Source organism: Columba livia, chromosome 21, assembly GCF_036013475.1.
Source record: "Columba livia isolate bColLiv1 breed racing homer chromosome 21, bColLiv1.pat.W.v2, whole genome shotgun sequence".
NCBI classification, from domain to species: domain Eukaryota; kingdom Metazoa; phylum Chordata; class Aves; order Columbiformes; family Columbidae; genus Columba; species Columba livia.
In genome coordinates this window covers 4169232-4187794 of record NC_088622.1, presented here as the reverse complement: position 1 = coordinate 4187794, position 18563 = coordinate 4169232, and the positions used below count along the sequence as shown (strand labels likewise).

The 18563-nt window shown below is 48.3% G+C and overlaps 2 protein-coding genes across 7 annotated transcripts in view; one reads left to right on the top strand and one right to left on the bottom strand.

Moving 5' to 3' along the window:
* Positions 1–6826, bottom strand: part of CLCN6 (chloride voltage-gated channel 6) — a 45652-nt gene extending 38826 nt beyond the window's left edge. For all 4 annotated transcript variants that reach the window (XR_010467424.1, XR_010467425.1, XR_010467426.1 and 1 more), the window contains exons 1-11: positions 6677–6826; positions 5818–5877; positions 4685–4750; positions 4065–4130; positions 3306–3372; positions 2814–2920; positions 2455–2581; positions 1785–1852; positions 1618–1676; positions 836–968; positions 189–302 (exon numbers count right to left, since the gene is read on the bottom strand). Coding sequence is in view for 1 of the 4 variants with exons in the window: in XM_065037592.1 (XP_064893664.1) it covers positions 189–302; positions 836–968; positions 1618–1676; positions 1785–1852; positions 2455–2581; positions 2814–2920; positions 3306–3372; positions 4065–4130; positions 4685–4750; positions 5818–5877; positions 6677–6760 (951 nt within the window). In the remaining 3 variants the exon portion in view is untranslated. The remainder of the gene's footprint in view (positions 1–188; positions 303–835; positions 969–1617; positions 1677–1784; positions 1853–2454; positions 2582–2813; positions 2921–3305; positions 3373–4064; positions 4131–4684; positions 4751–5817; positions 5878–6676) is intronic.
* A 6-nt stretch (positions 6827–6832) lies between these two features.
* On the top strand, positions 6833–17587 carry MTHFR (methylenetetrahydrofolate reductase). Of its 3 annotated transcripts, XM_065037596.1 has the most exons (13): positions 6925–6968; positions 9466–9717; positions 9824–9880; positions 10811–11049; positions 11364–11474; positions 11613–11806; positions 12287–12537; positions 13251–13385; positions 13716–13896; positions 14125–14307; positions 15722–15823; positions 16052–16171; positions 16712–17587. In XM_065037596.1, exons 3-13 carry the CDS (start codon positions 9870–9872, stop codon positions 16907–16909), a joined length of 1725 nt encoding a protein of 574 aa, XP_064893668.1. In that variant the 5' UTR covers positions 6925–6968; positions 9466–9717; positions 9824–9869; the 3' UTR covers positions 16910–17587. The 3 variants fall into 3 exon arrangements, with proteins under 3 accessions (XP_064893666.1, XP_064893668.1, XP_064893667.1); XM_065037594.1 differs by lacking the exon at positions 9824–9880 and having other exon boundaries at positions 6833–6968; XM_065037595.1 differs by lacking the exons at positions 6925–6968; positions 9824–9880 and adding an exon at positions 7769–7912.
* The last annotated feature ends 976 nt before the right edge of the window (positions 17588–18563 follow it).

Genomic DNA, 18563 nt, shown 5'->3' with positions numbered 1-18563 from the left:
AGGAGACTTTCAGCAGCTGTGGCCAAAGGGGAACAATTCTGTCTTAGGCTATCAATGTATTTCAGCTAAGTATCAGCTGCCTTTCACTGAAATATAAGCATGCATCACAAAAAAAAAAGCTACCAGAAAGAAACACTGAACTGACAAGAGACTGGAGCGGGAGTGGAAATAACAACACTAAATCTTACCTTGAACTCCCCAAAGTTCAGCAGCCCTGGGAGCTGGAAAGACCCCCAACTTCCAAACTGAATCCCAGAGCGGAAAAAATTCAGGGTGAAGGTGGCAGCCATGGAACAGAAAAGCTGAAAAAGAAAAAAAAAAAAAAGGAACAACTGAACACTCCAAAATTAAGACTGGTACAGTCAGCTCTTTAAGACTTATGCCTGGGGAAGAGAAACTCAGAGCTTTCTCAAGCTTCAGGAAAATAGCCCTACTGAGGTTTAACATTCATTCCCTGCTACAAAAGACAGCAGGGCTAGAATGGACCCCTATAATAATCTGATTTGCTTTCCCACACAAGAAATCAGGAATTTCTAGCACCTGCCTTCTCTGTCTGCTCCCAAAGGACTGGACTGCAAAGAGCCCAGGCACAAAAGCCCTTCTGCCCAGTCACACTAAATCTGCTGCCTGCAGAGCTGCTCCACAGTTCCACACGGTACCCGACTCACCCCTGCTCTTGGTCCATAGTAATTCTGGAGCACTCAGAGGAGGGAAACTCTCTCCCGCCAGGAGAGCTCAGGAGGAGACACAGGATAATCTGAATGCCCTCATGGACAAGCCCTCCCAAAGATCCAACTCAAAGAGACACACAGAAAGAGCTGGGGTCACCACTCACCACTTTCCATGTAAGTCCCTGGTTCCAGAAGGAGGAACCTTCTTCCAGGCTGAAAAGAGTGCCCCCAATTGGGGCTCCAAAGGCAGCCGCAACCCCTGCAGCAGCTCCAGCGGACACAAAATCCCTTTTATCCCTGAAATGAAGAGGAAAACAATCTCAGTTTAGCAAAGTAGAGCTCTGGAGGTGCTTGGGTTCTGCAAAATAAGAGACCATTCCCATTACAGATATATCCCAGGGATACAGGAGTGACAGCTGGGAGAAGTATTTGCTATGGCAGGCAATGCCATTTATTCAATATGTCGTTGCAGCATCATGCTCTTTCTCTAGAGCACCAATACAGAGCAAAACTGACGCTACAGAACTGCCCTGTATATGAAGAACCATCCCAAATCGCAGGGTTCCAGTATCACTTGACAGAAATACAAAGAGGGAAGGGCAAGATTCTGTTCACATTCAGATGGACCTGCCTTCTCTGTAGTATATCTTGGTCTCAAGGGGTGAGTAACTGAGCTTGTTCCCAACAATGAGGCCATTTAACCATTCAGATTAAAGGTTTTAAATGAGTTGAGATTTGTGGAGTAGTACAAGAGAACATCAGTGAACATGGAAACCAGAGCAGAGCAGCACGGAAGAGTCAAGTCCCAGTGTTGTTTTGCTGCAGAATGAAACTGCAGGACACCAGAGAGAAAATGAAAAACCAACTGACTGATTCATCCCAGCCCACCACCCTTCTCCCAAGGAAGTCTGCTGACTCATCCTCCTCTACATCCTGGGTACAGTACCTGTCACTGCGGAAATAGGGAAAGTTGAACTGGATCTTCCTCAAAGAGATGCTCTGAAACTACAAACAAAACAAAGATTTAGAAAGACAGAAGATGGAAACTTACTCCTCACAGCACTCTTACAAAGCAGTGGCATGACCAGACCAGTGACCCAGGCCAGCACTAACCTGTGGCAAACCTGCACCCACAACAGCACCACTGTGAATCATTGGACCCTCCTTCCCGACAAAAAGACCTGAAAAAACAGGACTGATGAGGCAACACAGTCTCACCCTGCCTCTCCCTTGCTGACAATGCCAGGAGAGATCAGCTCACCACTCCCACACCATGGCACAGCGCCCTGGGCCAAGCCTGCAGCTCCTCCCTTTCCCCTCGAGGTGAAGTAAGGTGCTGACCCCTGGTCCCACAATCCCCCAAATGTTTGTGAAGACTTGCACAGACTTGGCACTCCAACTGGGTGGAACTATTCCAAGACAGCTGTTACAAGGACTCTGAACTCTCCACATTACTCTGCCCTGCTACCTAGAACATAACCTCCCCCAGGCTGCTCCAGACAAGGTGTTCTGGAGAATTCTCAGGTCTTCTTGGACTCAGCCATAAAGAAGCACTTCTGATTAGCCCACACAGAAGAGTACTTGTTCCCCCAACAGTTCTGATCCTTCTGTTTTCTACTCTATATGTGCATTCAGGGCTCATCACTCTGCTCCAGCCCATCAAAATTATTTTACTGGACAGGCAGGAGAAGCCTTACGTACCCTACATACAGCAGGGACAGCATTTTTCACGCTTCAGCAATTCCTTACCCCAACAAGATCAAGACACCATAGCGTTTCTTACCTCCTGCCACACTAAAGAGCACTCCCATGGCTTTGCACACCACCGTCCGGAGACGCACCACCCCTGGAACCTTTACCCCGTTGAGGTAGCACTTAATTTCAGGAATTCCCGATCCAGCTGCTACAGGCTGCAGAAAAGAAACACTGATGCTGTGCGGCATTGTTTTCATAGCTAATTAACAATATCTCATCACAGAGCATAGCAAGGGACCAAGAGACCCTGCTTAACTAAATTAATTATCACTGTGAAGCTGGTTTGATGTCTTGGGACAGAACGCAATTCTGGCAAGAAGGAAACTTCTTACCCAGGACCCATGTGAGCATAAAGAAAAAGGAGCAGCAGTAGATCTCAAGTCTTACTTGGATCAGGACCAGAAGACTGGCAAGAAAAACGAAGGTCAAGTTGAACCCCAGCAGCTCCAGCAAGGACAAGGCAAGACAGCCCTTCTCAGTGCATTCTTCCACCGCTGCAGAGACCGTCAAGGAAAGTAAGGACATTTGCCACATTTACACACAACCATTCAGTACTGCCTGTGGGTCTCATTGGCATCAGGAGCCAAGCCTGTGATTCCTAATCCAGCCAGGGCAGCAGTCAGGCTTCCTTTTCAGAGCTCAAGACTGAGCTACAAGGAAGGGAAAACATTCTTTCAGGGATTAGTCTTTGCCTATGTACATGAACCACTTCTTGGTTTCAAAGGCTGAATTACACAGGCAAGTTGAAAACTTGAGTAATCATCAATAACATGACAGATGGCAGAAGTCCGAGTGTCAGCTGTTCTGAGCAAAATACGGCAACAGAAAGGAAAAGGTCACTTGAGTCTAACAGGAACCCACACATGAGGTAAAAGATACAGCTTTGTACAACCTGGAACTTGAGCTGGGTAAAGAGCCGTACGAAGAAATCCACAAAGAGGCCCACCTATCAAAAACAACAGATCTGCCATCAGAAATTACTACAAACAAGTAACAAAGGCCAGTCTCTAGTAAGTCCTACCAGAAGTACACACTCCTGGGAGGACAGAGGAAGAAGGCAAAAGAGGCATTGTTCAGAGTAAAGTAACTTCAGAAGCTCAGATCTGCTGCGTCCCTTGTTCTCCCTGGGATGGACTCAACTTAGAATTCCTCCCAAAGAGCTGCATTTTGGAGCACTAATCTGGTAGCATTTTTAACACCCACAGCATACTTCAGGGGACAGAAGAATGCTAGTGTTTAATTGAGGCATACACTCAGCAAAGCTAATTTTCAAATGCTCTAGAAACATATGCAGCAAAACTAGTACTACCAAACACCAAAAAAATAAAGTTCAACTGTAAATTAATATCCATTTTTATTAAGTGCTCACTTTGGACAAGTTTTTCTGTATGCAGAATTAAAGGATTTGCCAAAATACTTTGCAAAGAAAGCACAGTAAGATCTGAAAGAAAAAAAGGCTTCCTGGAAAATAATCTAGCAACAGCAAGCTATAATTCCCAAAAGACAACTCAAGCTACTAAGCTCTCCACTTCATGAAAGAGAATGTTTCCTCCTCTTTATTCCTCAGCCATCAACTTCTAAACCATTCTTGCTTAGTCTCCTGAATTTTCATCATTCCCCAAACAGCATGACCCTTACCAGGCCTGTGCAGACTCCAATAGCAAAAACCATCACCCACTTCACCGCTTCATACCTCTGCGCTTTCTGTTGGGGAAGAGGATAAAAAGTAAAAAGCCAAGTCAAAGCAACATAGAAATGGAGAACAGAAAAATGTGGTTTTGGGCTCCACAGCTCAGTTACAGCTAGAGTGATAAATCAACAGAAGATGATGACAACAGCAAACTGAAAACAGGGAACTGAAAATGCTGAACATCTCCCTCACTTTAAACCTGAGGATCAGAACAGATGCTGGGAGCTATAATCTCCACATATATTTTTATTCTTTTCATAGAGACACGAAGAAAGCATAAGAATTTATTCCATAAAGAAGAAAAAACCCACAAAACTTCCTGCAGTGGAGAATATTTAGAATCATAGAATGCTTTGGGTTGGAAAGGACCTTCAAATCTCATCTAGTCCAACCCCCCGGCCATGGGCAGGGACATCTTCACCCAGATCAGGCTGCTCAAAGCCCCATCCAACCTAACCTTGAACACTTCTGATAATGGGACATCTACAACTTCCCTAGGCCAATTTCTCTGGGAAATGTCCACAGTTTTAGCTCTCAAGCTAATGAAAAAGAAAGAACAAGGTCCTACCTTGTTATCCATGCTCTCCAAAACTTCCAAGTAGGGGTCATTGATACAGCGATCATAATCCAAGCTCTGAAAGAATGCCAAAAGGTCAATTTAAGAGAATCAGCTCCAACAGATTGAGCAAAAAACTACGGTTAGCAGACCTTGTTTAAGATTACAGAGGTCATTACTATCCCCACAGTAGGTTTTGCAAACAGTAGAAGAAAAAAAACTCCTGGAAGCAACTTCATTCAAATATTTCCAGCAGAGCCAGACCCTGAGAATCAGGAAGTGAAGGAACAGACCAATTTCATTGCCCAAGCTGAAAGACATAGGGAACCAAACAGGAATGTGACTGATTAATACAACTTTAAGTAAATCACGTCATATAGATTTAGACTTTGCTTCTTTAAGTGCTTTCAATTTGACAGTGCTGGGGATAACATCAGATCTTTATATTTAACCTCTCCCTACAACAGAACACTAGATAAGAATTCCTCTCCAGATGAACAGCATCAATTCTGAAGCTTGTCAGAGCAAGGAGTTCAAAGCAATACAGAGTTGTTTAGTTGTACTCACAAAGTACCACTTGCTTCTATCTACAACAACTTCACCTTTTCAAGCCAAGCAGTAACAGGCTGAGCTGGTGACACCCCTGCTGACAGCACCTGCTCTAAATAGCTCAGGGCCACCATACAGACATGCAAAAAGCAAAAGTCTCCCATAAGAAGCAGGATCTGAGAGATGGGAAGATCTGCTGAGAGCCAGTATGGCAACAGACAACAGTAAGGCAACAGCGACCAAGTCGCTACAGATATTTTCTGCAGTCATGAGGAAACAAGACCACTAGAGCCTGTAAATCTCACATTTAAAAAAAGTGGAACAATGTAGCAAACTCTGAAAATAAAGTTCCTCAACAGGAGTCTGACTTGAGGAGTGGGTGTTGAAGCTCTACTCACAGGGCTTTAACCCTGAAATGTATCATGATTATAAGTTTTTTGCAAGTGCAGCAACTCTTGGTATTTCTGTTGGTGCCAATACAATCTAACTAGTGATGCATTTTAAGTACCTGCCCCATTACAAAACCAAACAGATCAAAACCTGTCTGCAGTTCTTTCCACGTTGATTTCACAAGCTACTATCAGTTAATTTCTCACCTCATAGTCTTTGCGTGGAAGAATCTCATCCTCCTCTTCATGAGTTTCTCCTAGGATTGTCTGCAAAACAAACATGGGAAAGGAAAATGAGCAGGGGAACAAATGCATGGACAGGTGCTCATGAATATCGGCAGCAGAGCCAAAGTTAAGGTTAGGCCTATGCCACTACTGCTTATAAAGTCAGAGCACTGATTACCAGACCACCATCAACCTTGGGATAACTGTACAGGGCCTTACCTTAAAGCTTGCAACTTAGCAAGAATGCGCTACATTCTATATGGGAGCTCCACACAGCATAGTACTAAACCCACATTCCAGCTACCATCACAACAGGTTACAGGGAAGCACAGGGCAGGAAACTTGCACAGACACCGTTGTTCTGCACCGGGCTGCTGGAGAGAGTCCCCGCCAGGGCCGCTCTCCTCTAACGGCTGCAATGGCTGCTGTGCCCGGGAGGAGCAGCAGTACATGCTGAGACATCAGCCACAGGCGCTGGGACACCAGGCCCAGCCACAGCAAACACTGTCTGGGGTGCTGGCACAGCGCAGGCCGAGGCAACAGCGGCTGAGCTACCGTGTCCAACACGAGAAAAAAGAGCAGGAACGGCTGAGGCCCTGGGCCGAACGTTGGCTGAGGTACCGTGGCCCAAAGCACCGGCTGAGGTACCGGGCCCTGAGGTGCTGGGCCGAGCGCGGGCTGAGGCACCGGCACCTGCAGCAGAGGCCCAGCGCCTTAGCAACGCTCAACGCCCCTCACAGCCGCCCACCCTCAGGCGCTCTCCAGAGCCGGCCAGGCCGGGCCCGGTGTCGGGCGCCGCCAGGAGGGGGGAGGCCGGGAGCGCGCGGGGCTGCGGCCTTACCAGCTCCTCGGGGGTGCGGCTCTCCCGCTCGCCGCAGCAGCGCGGGCAGCAGCAGCAGCACAGCCCGGTCCCGCATCCCGCCATCTTCCGCCGCCGCCCCGCCCCGGCCCCACCCGCCGCGGCAGCCGCCGCCTGGCCCCGCCCCGCCGGCACGTCCAGGGGAGCTGAGGCCACGGCGCCATGTCGGAAAAGGGAAACCGCGAGGCACCACGTGACCCGCCGCGCTCCGCCCGCCCTTAAAGCGCCGCGGGCCGGGGCCGCCGCGATGCGCAGCGCTTGACACCGGCGGCAGGTGAGCGGGACCCGGGGAGGGCGGCCCATCTCAGCCCCCGCCGCGATACCGGGACAGGCTGCCGCTGCGCCGCGGCCCGATCTGCCCGCCGGCTGCTCGAGGCCGGGTTCAGCTGAGGTGAAGGAACGACCGCGCTGGAACTCGGTCCCCGCTTGGCCCCGAGCCCGGCGGCGGCGCGGAGATCCCGCGGCGGCAGGGACACCCCCGCGCAGCTTGTCCCCCGGCAGCCCATGGAGGTGTCGGGCTTCCCTGGGCCTTTCCGCGGCCGTGCCCGGCAGTGGGGCCCTTGCCTGCCCCGCTGTCACCTGGTGCCACGGCCCGGGACAAGTCCTGTGCGGGGACATGAGCCGGACTCGATGGTGCTTGTGGGTCCCTTCCAACCCGGGACATTCTATGATTCGAAGTCCCATGTGAAGCGTTTGTCTCTGCAGCCGAGTTTAGCTTGGGTGGGAAAACTAAGCTTAGGAGGATGCAGACCCCACACTACATGTGTGGGTATCAGCTCAGGCCTAGAAGCAGTAAAAATACCTTACAGTCCAGCAGCATCACTTAAACACAACAGGCACATGCTCATCAGCATCGATGTGCTGGGCTACAGATCTTTGCTCTGATGGGTGTTTAACATTGTGTTATTTTGCAACTGTTTCTGTTGTTTAGAAAATATTTTTTTGCTTTGCAATAACGGCAAGCTTCTGCCAGTACATCTGTGATGCATCTGGTGGTGAGGAAACTGTTCCAAATGCTGCTTGTACACAAAATTTAAGTGGGACCTTTCTCCTGTGTTTGTGGTTCCAGGTTGCCAGTAAGGTAAAGACCTTTCCTCAACAGCAAGTCTCATCCTATAGAGACAACGTGAGCCCTTCCCCTGTGATGGGTGTTAAATCTCAAGATGGAAAACTGAGATGCTTTGATTTGCCTGCGGGGCTGTGACACACTTGCTAGAAGTGAGATATTGGGAGTTGCTGGCATGTGATTTTGCACCTCTAGCTTGATAAGCAGCATGTGCTTTGGGATAATTCTCCCAGATTAGTGCCATGTGGCTGTCAGGCAAAGTCTTTTGAGAGAGCTTGGTCAGGGCTGCTACTGTGCAGCAGTTGCTTCTGCTTGACTTGTCAGTAGGTCAGTGCTGCTGATTTTTACCATGACCCAATGTTGTTATACAAGAGTTTTAAGGCTCCCAGTTCCTCTCAGCTACAGAGGGCCTGGCTCTTTTCTCATATCTCCTGCCAGCAGGAGAGGTCTCCAGGTGGTAAAAGTAGACTTTCTCCCAAACAGTTTTGCTTGATTGGCAACTCAGTGTAAACAGTTAGAAGATGAGTTCAAAGTCTTCTTGGATGACCTGAAGCCACTGAGGTTATGTTAAGGACAATGTGTGCACAGCTCATGCAACCGTTTCCTCCAAAACAGGCTCCAATATTACCTAGTGCTCAGACAGCTTGCTGCTTTCCAGTGACAATTTTAAGTTTTGGCAGGTACATAAGCAAATAATGTGGATCCAAATTTTCTCTAGTTATCTGTAATCACTGCCTAATTTTAAAGGCATAGGGTGAAACACTTTTGAGAGCTAAGAGGAGCTAGGCATCCTAGATCCACTTGTACCACTGACTTTCAGTGCTGTTTTTCGTGAAGCCAAGCAAGCGCAGCTGGTTGTGTTGCAAGGCGGGCAGAAGGGGATGGTCTCTGCAGACCCTGTGCCCAAGCAGCCTTAGTGGGTGAGGAAAAGAACAGCAATTCTGATAAAAACAAGAGCTGAGTGTGTGCAGGGGTATTGGCTCAGGGGACAGTTGTCTGTGGAGATGGTGTCTCTTGTGGAAGAAGGCTAACAGTTAGAAATACAACTGTCTGATGGCAGCAAAGACAAAATAAAGGATGATATTTGTGGGGATGGCCTGATCAGAGGGGATTCTTCAGTTTTTTCTCTGACAAAACAATAGTTTGTACATTCTTGTGTACTTGCCCCATTAACACTTGCTCTCCTACCTACGCTGTAAGGGAGTGCTGCCCTTTGGGAACAAACAGAATGGGAACTCTGAAGATGGATACAGTCCAAGAAGCAGCTGCTGTAGAAGAAAAACAATATTTGCTGGCATGTCCAGCTCAAGGCCACCAGATCAAAGAGGCTGTCACCTGATGCACATGAGTATCATGGCTTGCTAAGTTGTACTCAGGGCAAAAGTGATGTTGACCTGACTCAATTTTGAGAGCCAAATTTGGCCCAGTGGGCACAGAAGAGCTGCATTAAAGTGGCATGAAGCCATCTGCTATGTTATTTTTCTCAGCACTGTCTAAAGATACACTTTCTATTGTTTTTTCACCCGATGCCCCACTACAGCTTATAGCGAGGGCTGGCAAAAGGGACTCCTTGCTGATGATTAATGTTGGGTCTTGGCACAGGCTTCCTTTTCACCATCTGCTGCCCACCCCAGCAGTAACTGCCCCTTGCCGAGATGTGTGTCCTGTTTGTACCCACTGTGCTCCTTCTGTTCCCTTCCTCCAGAGAGCTCACCATGGTCAACGAGACCCAGCATACCTGCAGCACCAGCTCCAGCTCCAAGTCCGATGGCGGCAGCAGCAGCGGGAGCGAGAGCTCCAAGGACAGTTCGCGCTGCTCCACCCCTGTCCTCGACGCTGACCGGCATGAGCGACTGCGGGAGAAGATGCGCCGACGGCTGGACTCTGGAGACAGGTGGTTCTCCTTGGAGTTCTTCCCTCCACGCACAGCCAACGCTGCTGTCAATCTCATCTCCAGGTGAGGGCTGCAGGGTGGGAGAGGGGAGAGATGAAGTGATTTTGGTGGAGGGCTGGGAAATAGCTAATGAGGCAGGCTCTGCCCCATGCTCTGTCTCCTCTTCCAGGTGACGAAGCAGGTAATGGGGCTGTGCTTTCCTGCTGAGGAGGGTAATGGATACCAGGTAACTTGTCTTCCTGGGAGGCCCTGAAGAGTAAAGAGTCATGGTGGGGTTACTGAGGGAGTCAGACTGTTTCCCCTCTTCTGTGCTCTGTGAAGATAGAGCAACCCCACTGTCATGCTTTGGGGCTGAAGCAGAATTCTGGGGGACAAGAGAGCAGAAAAATACCTATTAAAAGCCAAAAATATTACTTGATAGGCAGTGTGCCAAAGTCTCTGGAATAGAGATTCCCACTTGCTTTCAGAATCATCCAGCCGCTATGGTTTGTGCCTCTGTATTACAGAGGACTGCAGTTTTAGCCTTTGAGACAGATGTCCCCATCTACATGTTAAATGAAAGGTGATAGTTCTCAGCAGAGCTAAAGGTTACCATGAAGCCCAGTGGGGAGCCCCAGGAGCCACCATGTACTCACCTGGAGGAGAAGAGGGAGTTTCATCACTCTTTTTATATCTGCTGTATGCCAGTGCCAGGTTTACTTTAAACAGAAAGTCCAGAGTAGGAGAGAGACAAGTTCGGGGAGCCTTTGTCTCATACTTGGGAACACAACAGAGATCTGGTCCGTCTGTTAATATTTGTGGCCTCTGCAGTGAAAGCTGGGGACAGCGGGCTGCAGCATTAGTCTCCCATCTCAAAAGGAATGGGACTTTGCTGTCTTTCAGACGACATATCAGTCTAATAGAGCAGGTTTGAAGGAAGTTGCTTCTTAATCCAAGAGACTCTAATCTCTTCCTCATACAGTCTTAAAGGGTGACTTTCCTTATTTATGTTGGCCACTTGCTAAACTCATAGATCAACACTTTTGGTCTCTGCTGCTGCTGCATTCCAAGCTTTCTCTGCCTGTCACTGGCATTCCAGCAGTGAGCAAGATATCGCAGGCAAAGAGAGGAGGGGAGCTGGCTACCTGGTGGGCTGACACAGCTCTGAAATCCACAGGTTTGACCGCATGGCAGCAGGTGGTCCGCTCTTCGTTGACGTGACATGGCACCCTGCCGGAGACCCAGCATCTGACAAGGAAACCTCTTCCATGATTATCGCCAACACTGCAGTCAACTACTGCGGCCTGGAGACCATCCTGCACATGACGTGCTGCAATCAGACCAAGGATGACATCACAGCCAATCTGCAGAAGGCCAAGCGGCTTGGGTTGAAGAACATCATGGCATTGCGTGGAGGTGAATCCTTTCATCCTGTGATGCGTGGGGCTGAGGCTGTATTGCTGTTGTGTTCAAGTCCAGGGTAAAAATGGAGAAATACCATTTAGAGGCTACTTCTGCTGTGGGAATTACATGTTGAGACTGCATTTCACTCTATCCCTTTGTTAGTAGCCCCTCCAGCTCAAGGGCAGGCAAAAGCAGTCCATGGGTAAAACTGCAGACTTGAGGGTTTCATCTTTGTCTTCCTTCTGATAGCAGGAGATTTTTACAGAACTAGAAGATCTGAGTCCAGCAGACATTTGGAGAGAGCTGTGGATTTGTTCTCTTTTCAGATCCTGTCGGTGAGGAATGGGAGGAAGAAGTAGATGGTTTCAACTATGCTGTTGACCTCGTTAAGCACATTCGCAATGAATTTGATGATTACTTTGACGTCTGTGTGGCAGGTAAACGTCCTTCATTGCAGAGTATGGGTAACGTCCGAGACAGGGAAATCAGCTCAGCAGTCCCTGTTTCTACCTGGGCTGTTACACTACAATCAGATGTGACACTTTCTGATTTCTAGTGTTTTTCTCCTTACACAGGCTACCCCAAGGGTCATCCTGAAGCAGAGAGCTACGAGGCAGACCTGAGACACCTGAAGGAAAAAGTCCTTGCTGGGGCAGACTTCATCATTACGCAGCTTTTCTTCCGCTCGGAAACCTTTCTCAAATTCATGAAGGACTGTCAAGCCATTGGCATCACCTGCCCCATTATTCCTGGCATCTTCCCCATACAGGTGAAATCCAGTAATTCTAGTTTGGGAAGGGAATAAGGATCCAGGATATTGGGTGTTTGTGGGTTAGAGCCTGACAGAAGTCTGTAAATATCCTCCATAAAATTTCTGGGAAGTGAGGGTGCGATGAATCGGTAGGTGGTTTGCCAAATTAAACTCTTAGGCATGTAATATTAAGCTTAAAAGGTTTTCTGTATCCATATGGCAAAAATGGGATATAAAGGACAGTGGCCTATGAGTCCTGAGGTGTTAGTCATCACTGTCAGCATCCTAGGACTCAGGCAACGAGTAAAGAAATGGGAAGAAATCACCTAAAGTGACACAGCCAGGACTGCTTTATCATCCTAGAGGCGGGGCCTAGGAATAGAATCCAGGAGCCCCAGTTCTAAATCTCCTGCCACAAAATTGAGAACAAGTACCTGTGTTACTGGGATGTCAGGAAAGGGCCTTGGAAAAATGAAAATCCCCTGCATCCTCATCCAGGGTTACCACTCCCTGCGCCAGCTGGTGAAGCTCTCCAAGCTGGAAGTGCCTCAAGAAATCAAAGATGTGATTGAACCCATCAAGGACAATGATGCCGCTATCCGGAACTACGGGGTGGAGCTGGCGGTGTCCATGTGCCGGGAGCTGTTGGATAGTGGCATGGTGCACGGGCTCCATTTTTACACCCTCAATCGGGAAGTGGCTACTACCGAAGTCCTTAAGCGCCTGGGCATGTGGAATGAGGACCCCAGGTGAGCAGAATATGCTGGACTTTCACATACATTCATTCCATCTACTGAAGGCTCAAGCAATGCATGGATTTGCACCTCTCCTCTGCTGCTTTTTTTCTTTTTTAGCACCTTTCTGCAGGTCTCTAACAAAAGCTGGGAGGAATGGAGGGGACAGCTGAAGGAGGAATTAGTTTTAGTCAAGTGGCTTTAAAGTAGCCTATTCTGGAACACTTAAAACCTAAACTCTTATAGCTGCCACTTGGAAGAAACATGTTTTTTGAGGTCTGTCACAACCCTCTTACAGGCGAGGTGCTACGTGAGCTCCCGCTGTGGATTTCTAGGGTTCTCTGCAGCTGATAAAGGGAACATGGACTTCTCTCTGAGTCCACAGGCTTCAGCAGAGATAAGAGGAAGCAAAGGAAAATGGATAGCTGGTTTTGATTCTCATTAACAGCTTCACACAGTGCTTTTCCTTTACTTCATTCAATTTCAGGTGTCAGTCCTGTACTGAACCATTTAATAGACACCTCCTGAGCATCCTGTGAGGGAACTGAATGGGAAAAGATTTTCCATGAAGGAAGAAGAGTTTTCTGTCCTACTTCTTGACAAATAGAATTCCTCTCAGCCCCTGTTACTTGCTCTCACCAGAGGCAAAGTTCTCCAGGGGAAGGGCTTTCAGCCTCTAATGGAAAGTCAGCAGAGGAACTGTGCTAACGTCTGCTCCTCCCATGCAGGCGGCCTCTGCCCTGGGCAGTCAGCGCTCACCCCAAGAGAAGAGTCGAAGACGTTCGGCCAATTTTCTGGGCCTCTAGGCCAAAGAGTTACATCTATCGGACTCAAGAATGGGATGATTTCCCCAACGGCCGATGGTAAGCTCTCAGCCTGCAATGGCAATGAGGCAGAGGTGTGGTAGGAAAACCTGCTCCACAGTTGGTCTGTTATTAGTGAGCATCCCGGGCACACTTTGAGCTTGACAGAACAGGTGGCTTCTTAACAAAGTGGCCCCCAGTTGCTTGGATGAGATAAGATGAGGAGAATGGCGTTGATAAGATGATGAGAATGGCACCAAGATATTGAAGCCTTTGGTCTCTAGGTGGATTCTGTTGGATACTTCTCTTCCTAGGTGGCTGTCTTCCTGCATCACCAAATCAGCTTATCTTCCTAGTGGCCTGTTAACCCTTTATCTGGTCCCTTTACAGGGGTAACTCCTCCTCTCCAGCCTTTGGGGAACTGAAGGACTACTACCTTTTCTACCTGAAGAGCAAGTCTCCTCGGGAGGAGCTCCTGAAGATGTGGGGAGAAGAGCTGACTGGTGAGGAGAGTGTCTTTGAGGTGTTCACGTGTTATATCACCGGAGAACCCAACAAGAATGGCCACAAGGTAAGTGATGGCCCAGGAAGGGATGGTCAGTGTGACATAGACAATAGTGTATATTTCCTCTTGCTCCTGGTACCACATTGTTCTTCTAAACAAGAATTGGAACTTCCCTATCCAAAAGGACTTGCTGAGATAGTGGCTGAAGGGAATCCAACAGCTGGAGTTCAACATCCAGACGATAAACAAAGGGTTGTTACATCCATGGTGAGACATCTTTTCTTCTCATGGTAGGTTACATGTATGCCTTGGAATGATGACCCTCTTGCTACTGAAACCAACCTTCTGAAGGAGCAGCTGGAGAAGGTTAACAGACGAGGAATCCTGACCATCAACTCCCAGCCAAACATCAATGGCAAACCATCCACAGACCCCATAGTAGGCTGGGGGCCCAGTGGGGGTTATGTTTTCCAAAAGGTACTGCACTGCTCTGAGTTATGACCCCGTTTGGTCTCTCTTGGGAAGGGAGGCCCTAGGCTTTCAGCCAGATAATCCTTCTGTGGGCTCCTTATCTTAATACCTTGTTGCTGAGATAAGGCAAAGCTCCTTTGGTTTCTTAAGAAACGGACTACATCACCTCTGTGGCTTATTTCGTAGCTGTTTTCTCCCATCTCAAAAGATCTATTGAACATTTATAGAGTTTCTTGGTTTTGTTCTCAGCCAGTAATTATTATTAACTTCTTTCTAGAGCAGGGCTATAAAGTTTTAGGTACAAACACACACCTGCCCACTGCATCTGATCCCATTCACTGCAGGAGCACAAGTGTTTTTCATGAAGTGGGAATCAGTGAGGTAGTATCTCTACCACCCAGCTTCTCACGGTAATAACTGGGCATTTTAAAATCCCCCTTTCTGTCCTTCTCTAAGGCAGAGCTCTCCACCAATTGCCCCCACCCCAATGCATGACTGCTGTGCTGTCCAGACAGCTGCCAGGATCCTTCTCTGGCCTGCAAGCAGCTTTACCTGCCCTGCCTGCCTCCTGCTGTCCTGCATTTTTCAGGCCCTAGAGCCTTGCCAGTAATGGCTGTGATAGGAATCTCCCATCAAGGTAAATGCCAAGCAAGTGGCTCATACAAGGAAACAAAGCAGCCTTGTTCAAAAGGGATCCAAACCGCTAAAGCCATGAGACCAGCAGATGGCAAATGCAGTTATGTTTTCAAAGGAAAAAAATCCCCCGAGGTGAGGGGAAATCCATCATCTCACACAATAGCCAGGAAAGGGGAGGAGGGGAACCAGTTGTTGGGAGCAGCCAAGCACAGAGCAGCAGTAGATGGAGCAAGTACAGAATTAGGCTGTATAAGCACACCGGGAGAATGGTGAACAAAAGATGAGGCCAGGGAATGGTGGGGTGCTTGGGAGAGCCCAGCTGAGACCCCCGATTTCTGCGCTCACCAGACTGGGCTGCCTTTGCAGGACACTGTTGTTCACAGGGTGCTGTGTAGGACAGAGGTCAAACTCAGGCCTCTTCCAAGCACTTTGCTCTGTCTGGCACAGACTCTCCCAGGCACAGCACTTGTGGTTACGCTGGCTGGAGCTTATTCCAGCCGGTCTGCTTACTGGGGTGCAAAATGGGAAGCATGGAGCTGTCCTGAGCTGGCTGCTCCTGGGCTGTTACCTCTGCTCTTTGGATTTTTAGCTTTGGGGTGTTTGTTTTGTTTTTTCCTCTTCCCCCAGCTCTCTTACTAACTTGCTCTGCCCTTTGCTCAAGCCTGCTCTGTTGTATGTCCATTCCCAGAAATGTACAAGTCAGGCTGTCCTCTTGGTTGCCTGTATTTGTCCCAGCCCTCCCATGAGTTCAGGCTCTTATTCTCTTTCCCATCCTTCCCTGTAGGCATACCTAGAGTTCTTCACCTCCAGTGAGATCGTCACGGCGCTGCTCAAAGTGCTGAAGAAGTATGAGCTGCGAGTGAACTACCACATTGTCAATGTCAAGGTAGGCTCTTTACAGGACTTTGGGAGGGCCTTTCACCTTAGGAGAGAGGCAAATATTAAAGATTCAGATATTGCTATGAACCAAGTGTGACAAAGTGATGAAGGGAAGGGAAAGTGAAGCAAGTCAGCTGTGTGACCTCTTAACAAGGAGAGGGTAAATGCAGTTGTTGCAACTCACTCAATCCCTCCTCTGGCCGTTCCTTCACAAAAATTTTTCTTCCTTTGGCAGGGCCAGAATATCACCAATGCTCCAGATCTGCAACCCAATGCTGTCACCTGGGGCATCTTCCCAGGCAGAGAGATCATCCAGCCCACTGTGGTGGATCCTGTAAGCTTCCTCTCCTGGAAGGTGAGTCCTCCTCCTGCTGGATACATTGCTCTGATATCCTGGAAGTTCAGGGTGTCTGGTTTGTTTCTAGACTGTGACACTTCTTGCAGTTGAGGACTGTTGGGATATTAGTTTGCAGAGGTCCAGATGCTGCTCCTCCTGCTCCCTCAGTATAAGGAGAACTTTGTGCTGACAAGAGCTCTTCACAGACACCAGGTGCCCAGTAACCAGGCTTGGGAGCTGCCACTGTCACTGTGCTGGTCCCCAGAGCTCTGGGCAGCAGCTCTCACTCCCCTCTTACACGCACTGGGGCAGTATTGAGCCGTTTTACTGCAAATGCATCTCCTTTCAGCTCTGAACAGTTGTGTTCAGGACACGTCCCTCCCCCTGACTGGAAAGCAGGAGGCTCCGCTCAGTTCTAGCAGTTTTTACCGAGAACAAACAGGCCCCAGGCTGGCTAGGCATGTGTGACACTGGTTGTCCTAAATGAGGTATAATGAAAATGCAGCTTTCTAACGTGCATTATACCACTACAAGCACTTTTTTTTTTCTCCTTGTCAGGATGAGGCCTTTGCACTGTGGATCGAGCAATGGGCCAAGCTCTATGAAGAGGAGTCACCCTCTCGCATGATCATCCAGTACATCCATGACAACTACTACTTGGTCAATCTGGTGGACAATGACTTCCCACTTGAAAACTGCCTCTGGCAGGTTGTGGATGATACTTTTGAGCTGTTGAACTCTCCAACTCAGAAGTGAAAATTCCTCTTCTCATCCCTTGTTTCCTCCTTCCGTCCACTGACCGCAGGGAGAGAGAAAAATCGGCTTCTGTGCTGATGTTTGGACCACATACTCCTAAACCTAATGACCAGGCTAGCTCTTTGATCCGTCCACACTACCTGTTCTTCTGTCCCCAACACAAAGGCTCCCTGGTGCCTTCTCACTGAAAAACAGCCAGAACTACCTGAATCTCTGAGCTGGGGCTCTAGACTGAGCTTGAAGGCCAGGTCTGCAGGATGAAGAGGGGCTGATCATGGCTCTGTTGGTTACAGTAACAGTAGAACTCTTGTGCATCAACGTGATAAAGCTCAGTGGGATTCTGGTACCTTTCTCATGCCAGAAATGCTGCCTTGGGGACAGAAACACTCCTGTCAGCAGTGCCTATGCAAGGAGACTATTTAAACAGTTTCCAGTGCTGAAAACTGCTCAAGTTGCTTTTACATTGCACTCCTAAGATCTGTTTCTTCATAACTGATCATATCAGGCTCTTTTTACACTCACTCCAGAAGAAGGTTCAAATTTTCTCCCTAACTTTTCTCTTTTTATATATATCCTGTTTTCTTTTTAATGGGAATATATGAATTTAACATCTGAATGAGATGGAGTAGTAATCACACTATTTCTTAGATTAAATACAATAAAATACATCAATATGAATATCTTTTGTATTAGGCCCTGCTTTTGTAAGTAGCAAAGACTCATGTTTGCAAAGTAATCAGCCTGGCACAAGGGAAAGTTAAAGAAAACCCACTGTTTATGGGGAGTTCTGCATTCACTTTGACCACATGCCCCAAGTACAGTATGGACAAAGCTCCATGGTAGAGCAAAGAAAGCTTAAATCCTAGAATTTACCAAAAGCAACTAGATAACAACCTTTGGTTCAGTTCTGAAAGGTCACAGGAATTGCAGTGGTGCTTTTCCAGTGCCTGTAGAAAAAGAGAGCCTGCCTTTCCTGACCTAATGCCTCTTAACAGCCTCAGGCCCCACAGCATAGAAATAAGGGGTTGGGGGAGCGATGGAGGCTGCTTTGTGTACTTAACGATCCTGCAAAGCTACCACAGGCTAAGAAAACAAGACCTTGGGGCAGTTCCCAGTGGGATTTTGAGATCCCTGCCATGCTGTGAGCATCTCTTTCAAACAAGCACGGAAGAAAAGCCTTTTCCAGATTCTTCAGACCCTCTCATTACAGCTGTCTGAGACTGCACTCATATATCCAAGGTAATTACAGGGCATCAATCACTGAAGTAAGTAATGGGAAGGTTGGGGGTCAGACACGCCTGTCTTGCCTCAGCAAAGCTTTTGGTGCTCAGCTGTTCCCAGCAGGTTTCTCCATCCCTGGCCCATTCAGCACAGAAAGGAACCAGCAGGAAGCAGTCAAGAGGTTGGCCACCCACTGAAAGGCTTAATGAAGAGCTGATGGACCCAGACAGGGGGAGGAGGTGTGAGCCACGTGGGAATCCCCCCCAGGGGAAAGGACACATCTAAAAATAAAGACCTGTGTTAGCACCTACCCAGGACAGTCCAGACTTTCAAATCAACAGGATGTAGTATTTGCTCAGGCATACTCCTGATATCTTTATGACTGATGCATTATATTTACTTACTCCTTCCATGATGCTAAACTCCTGTCCAG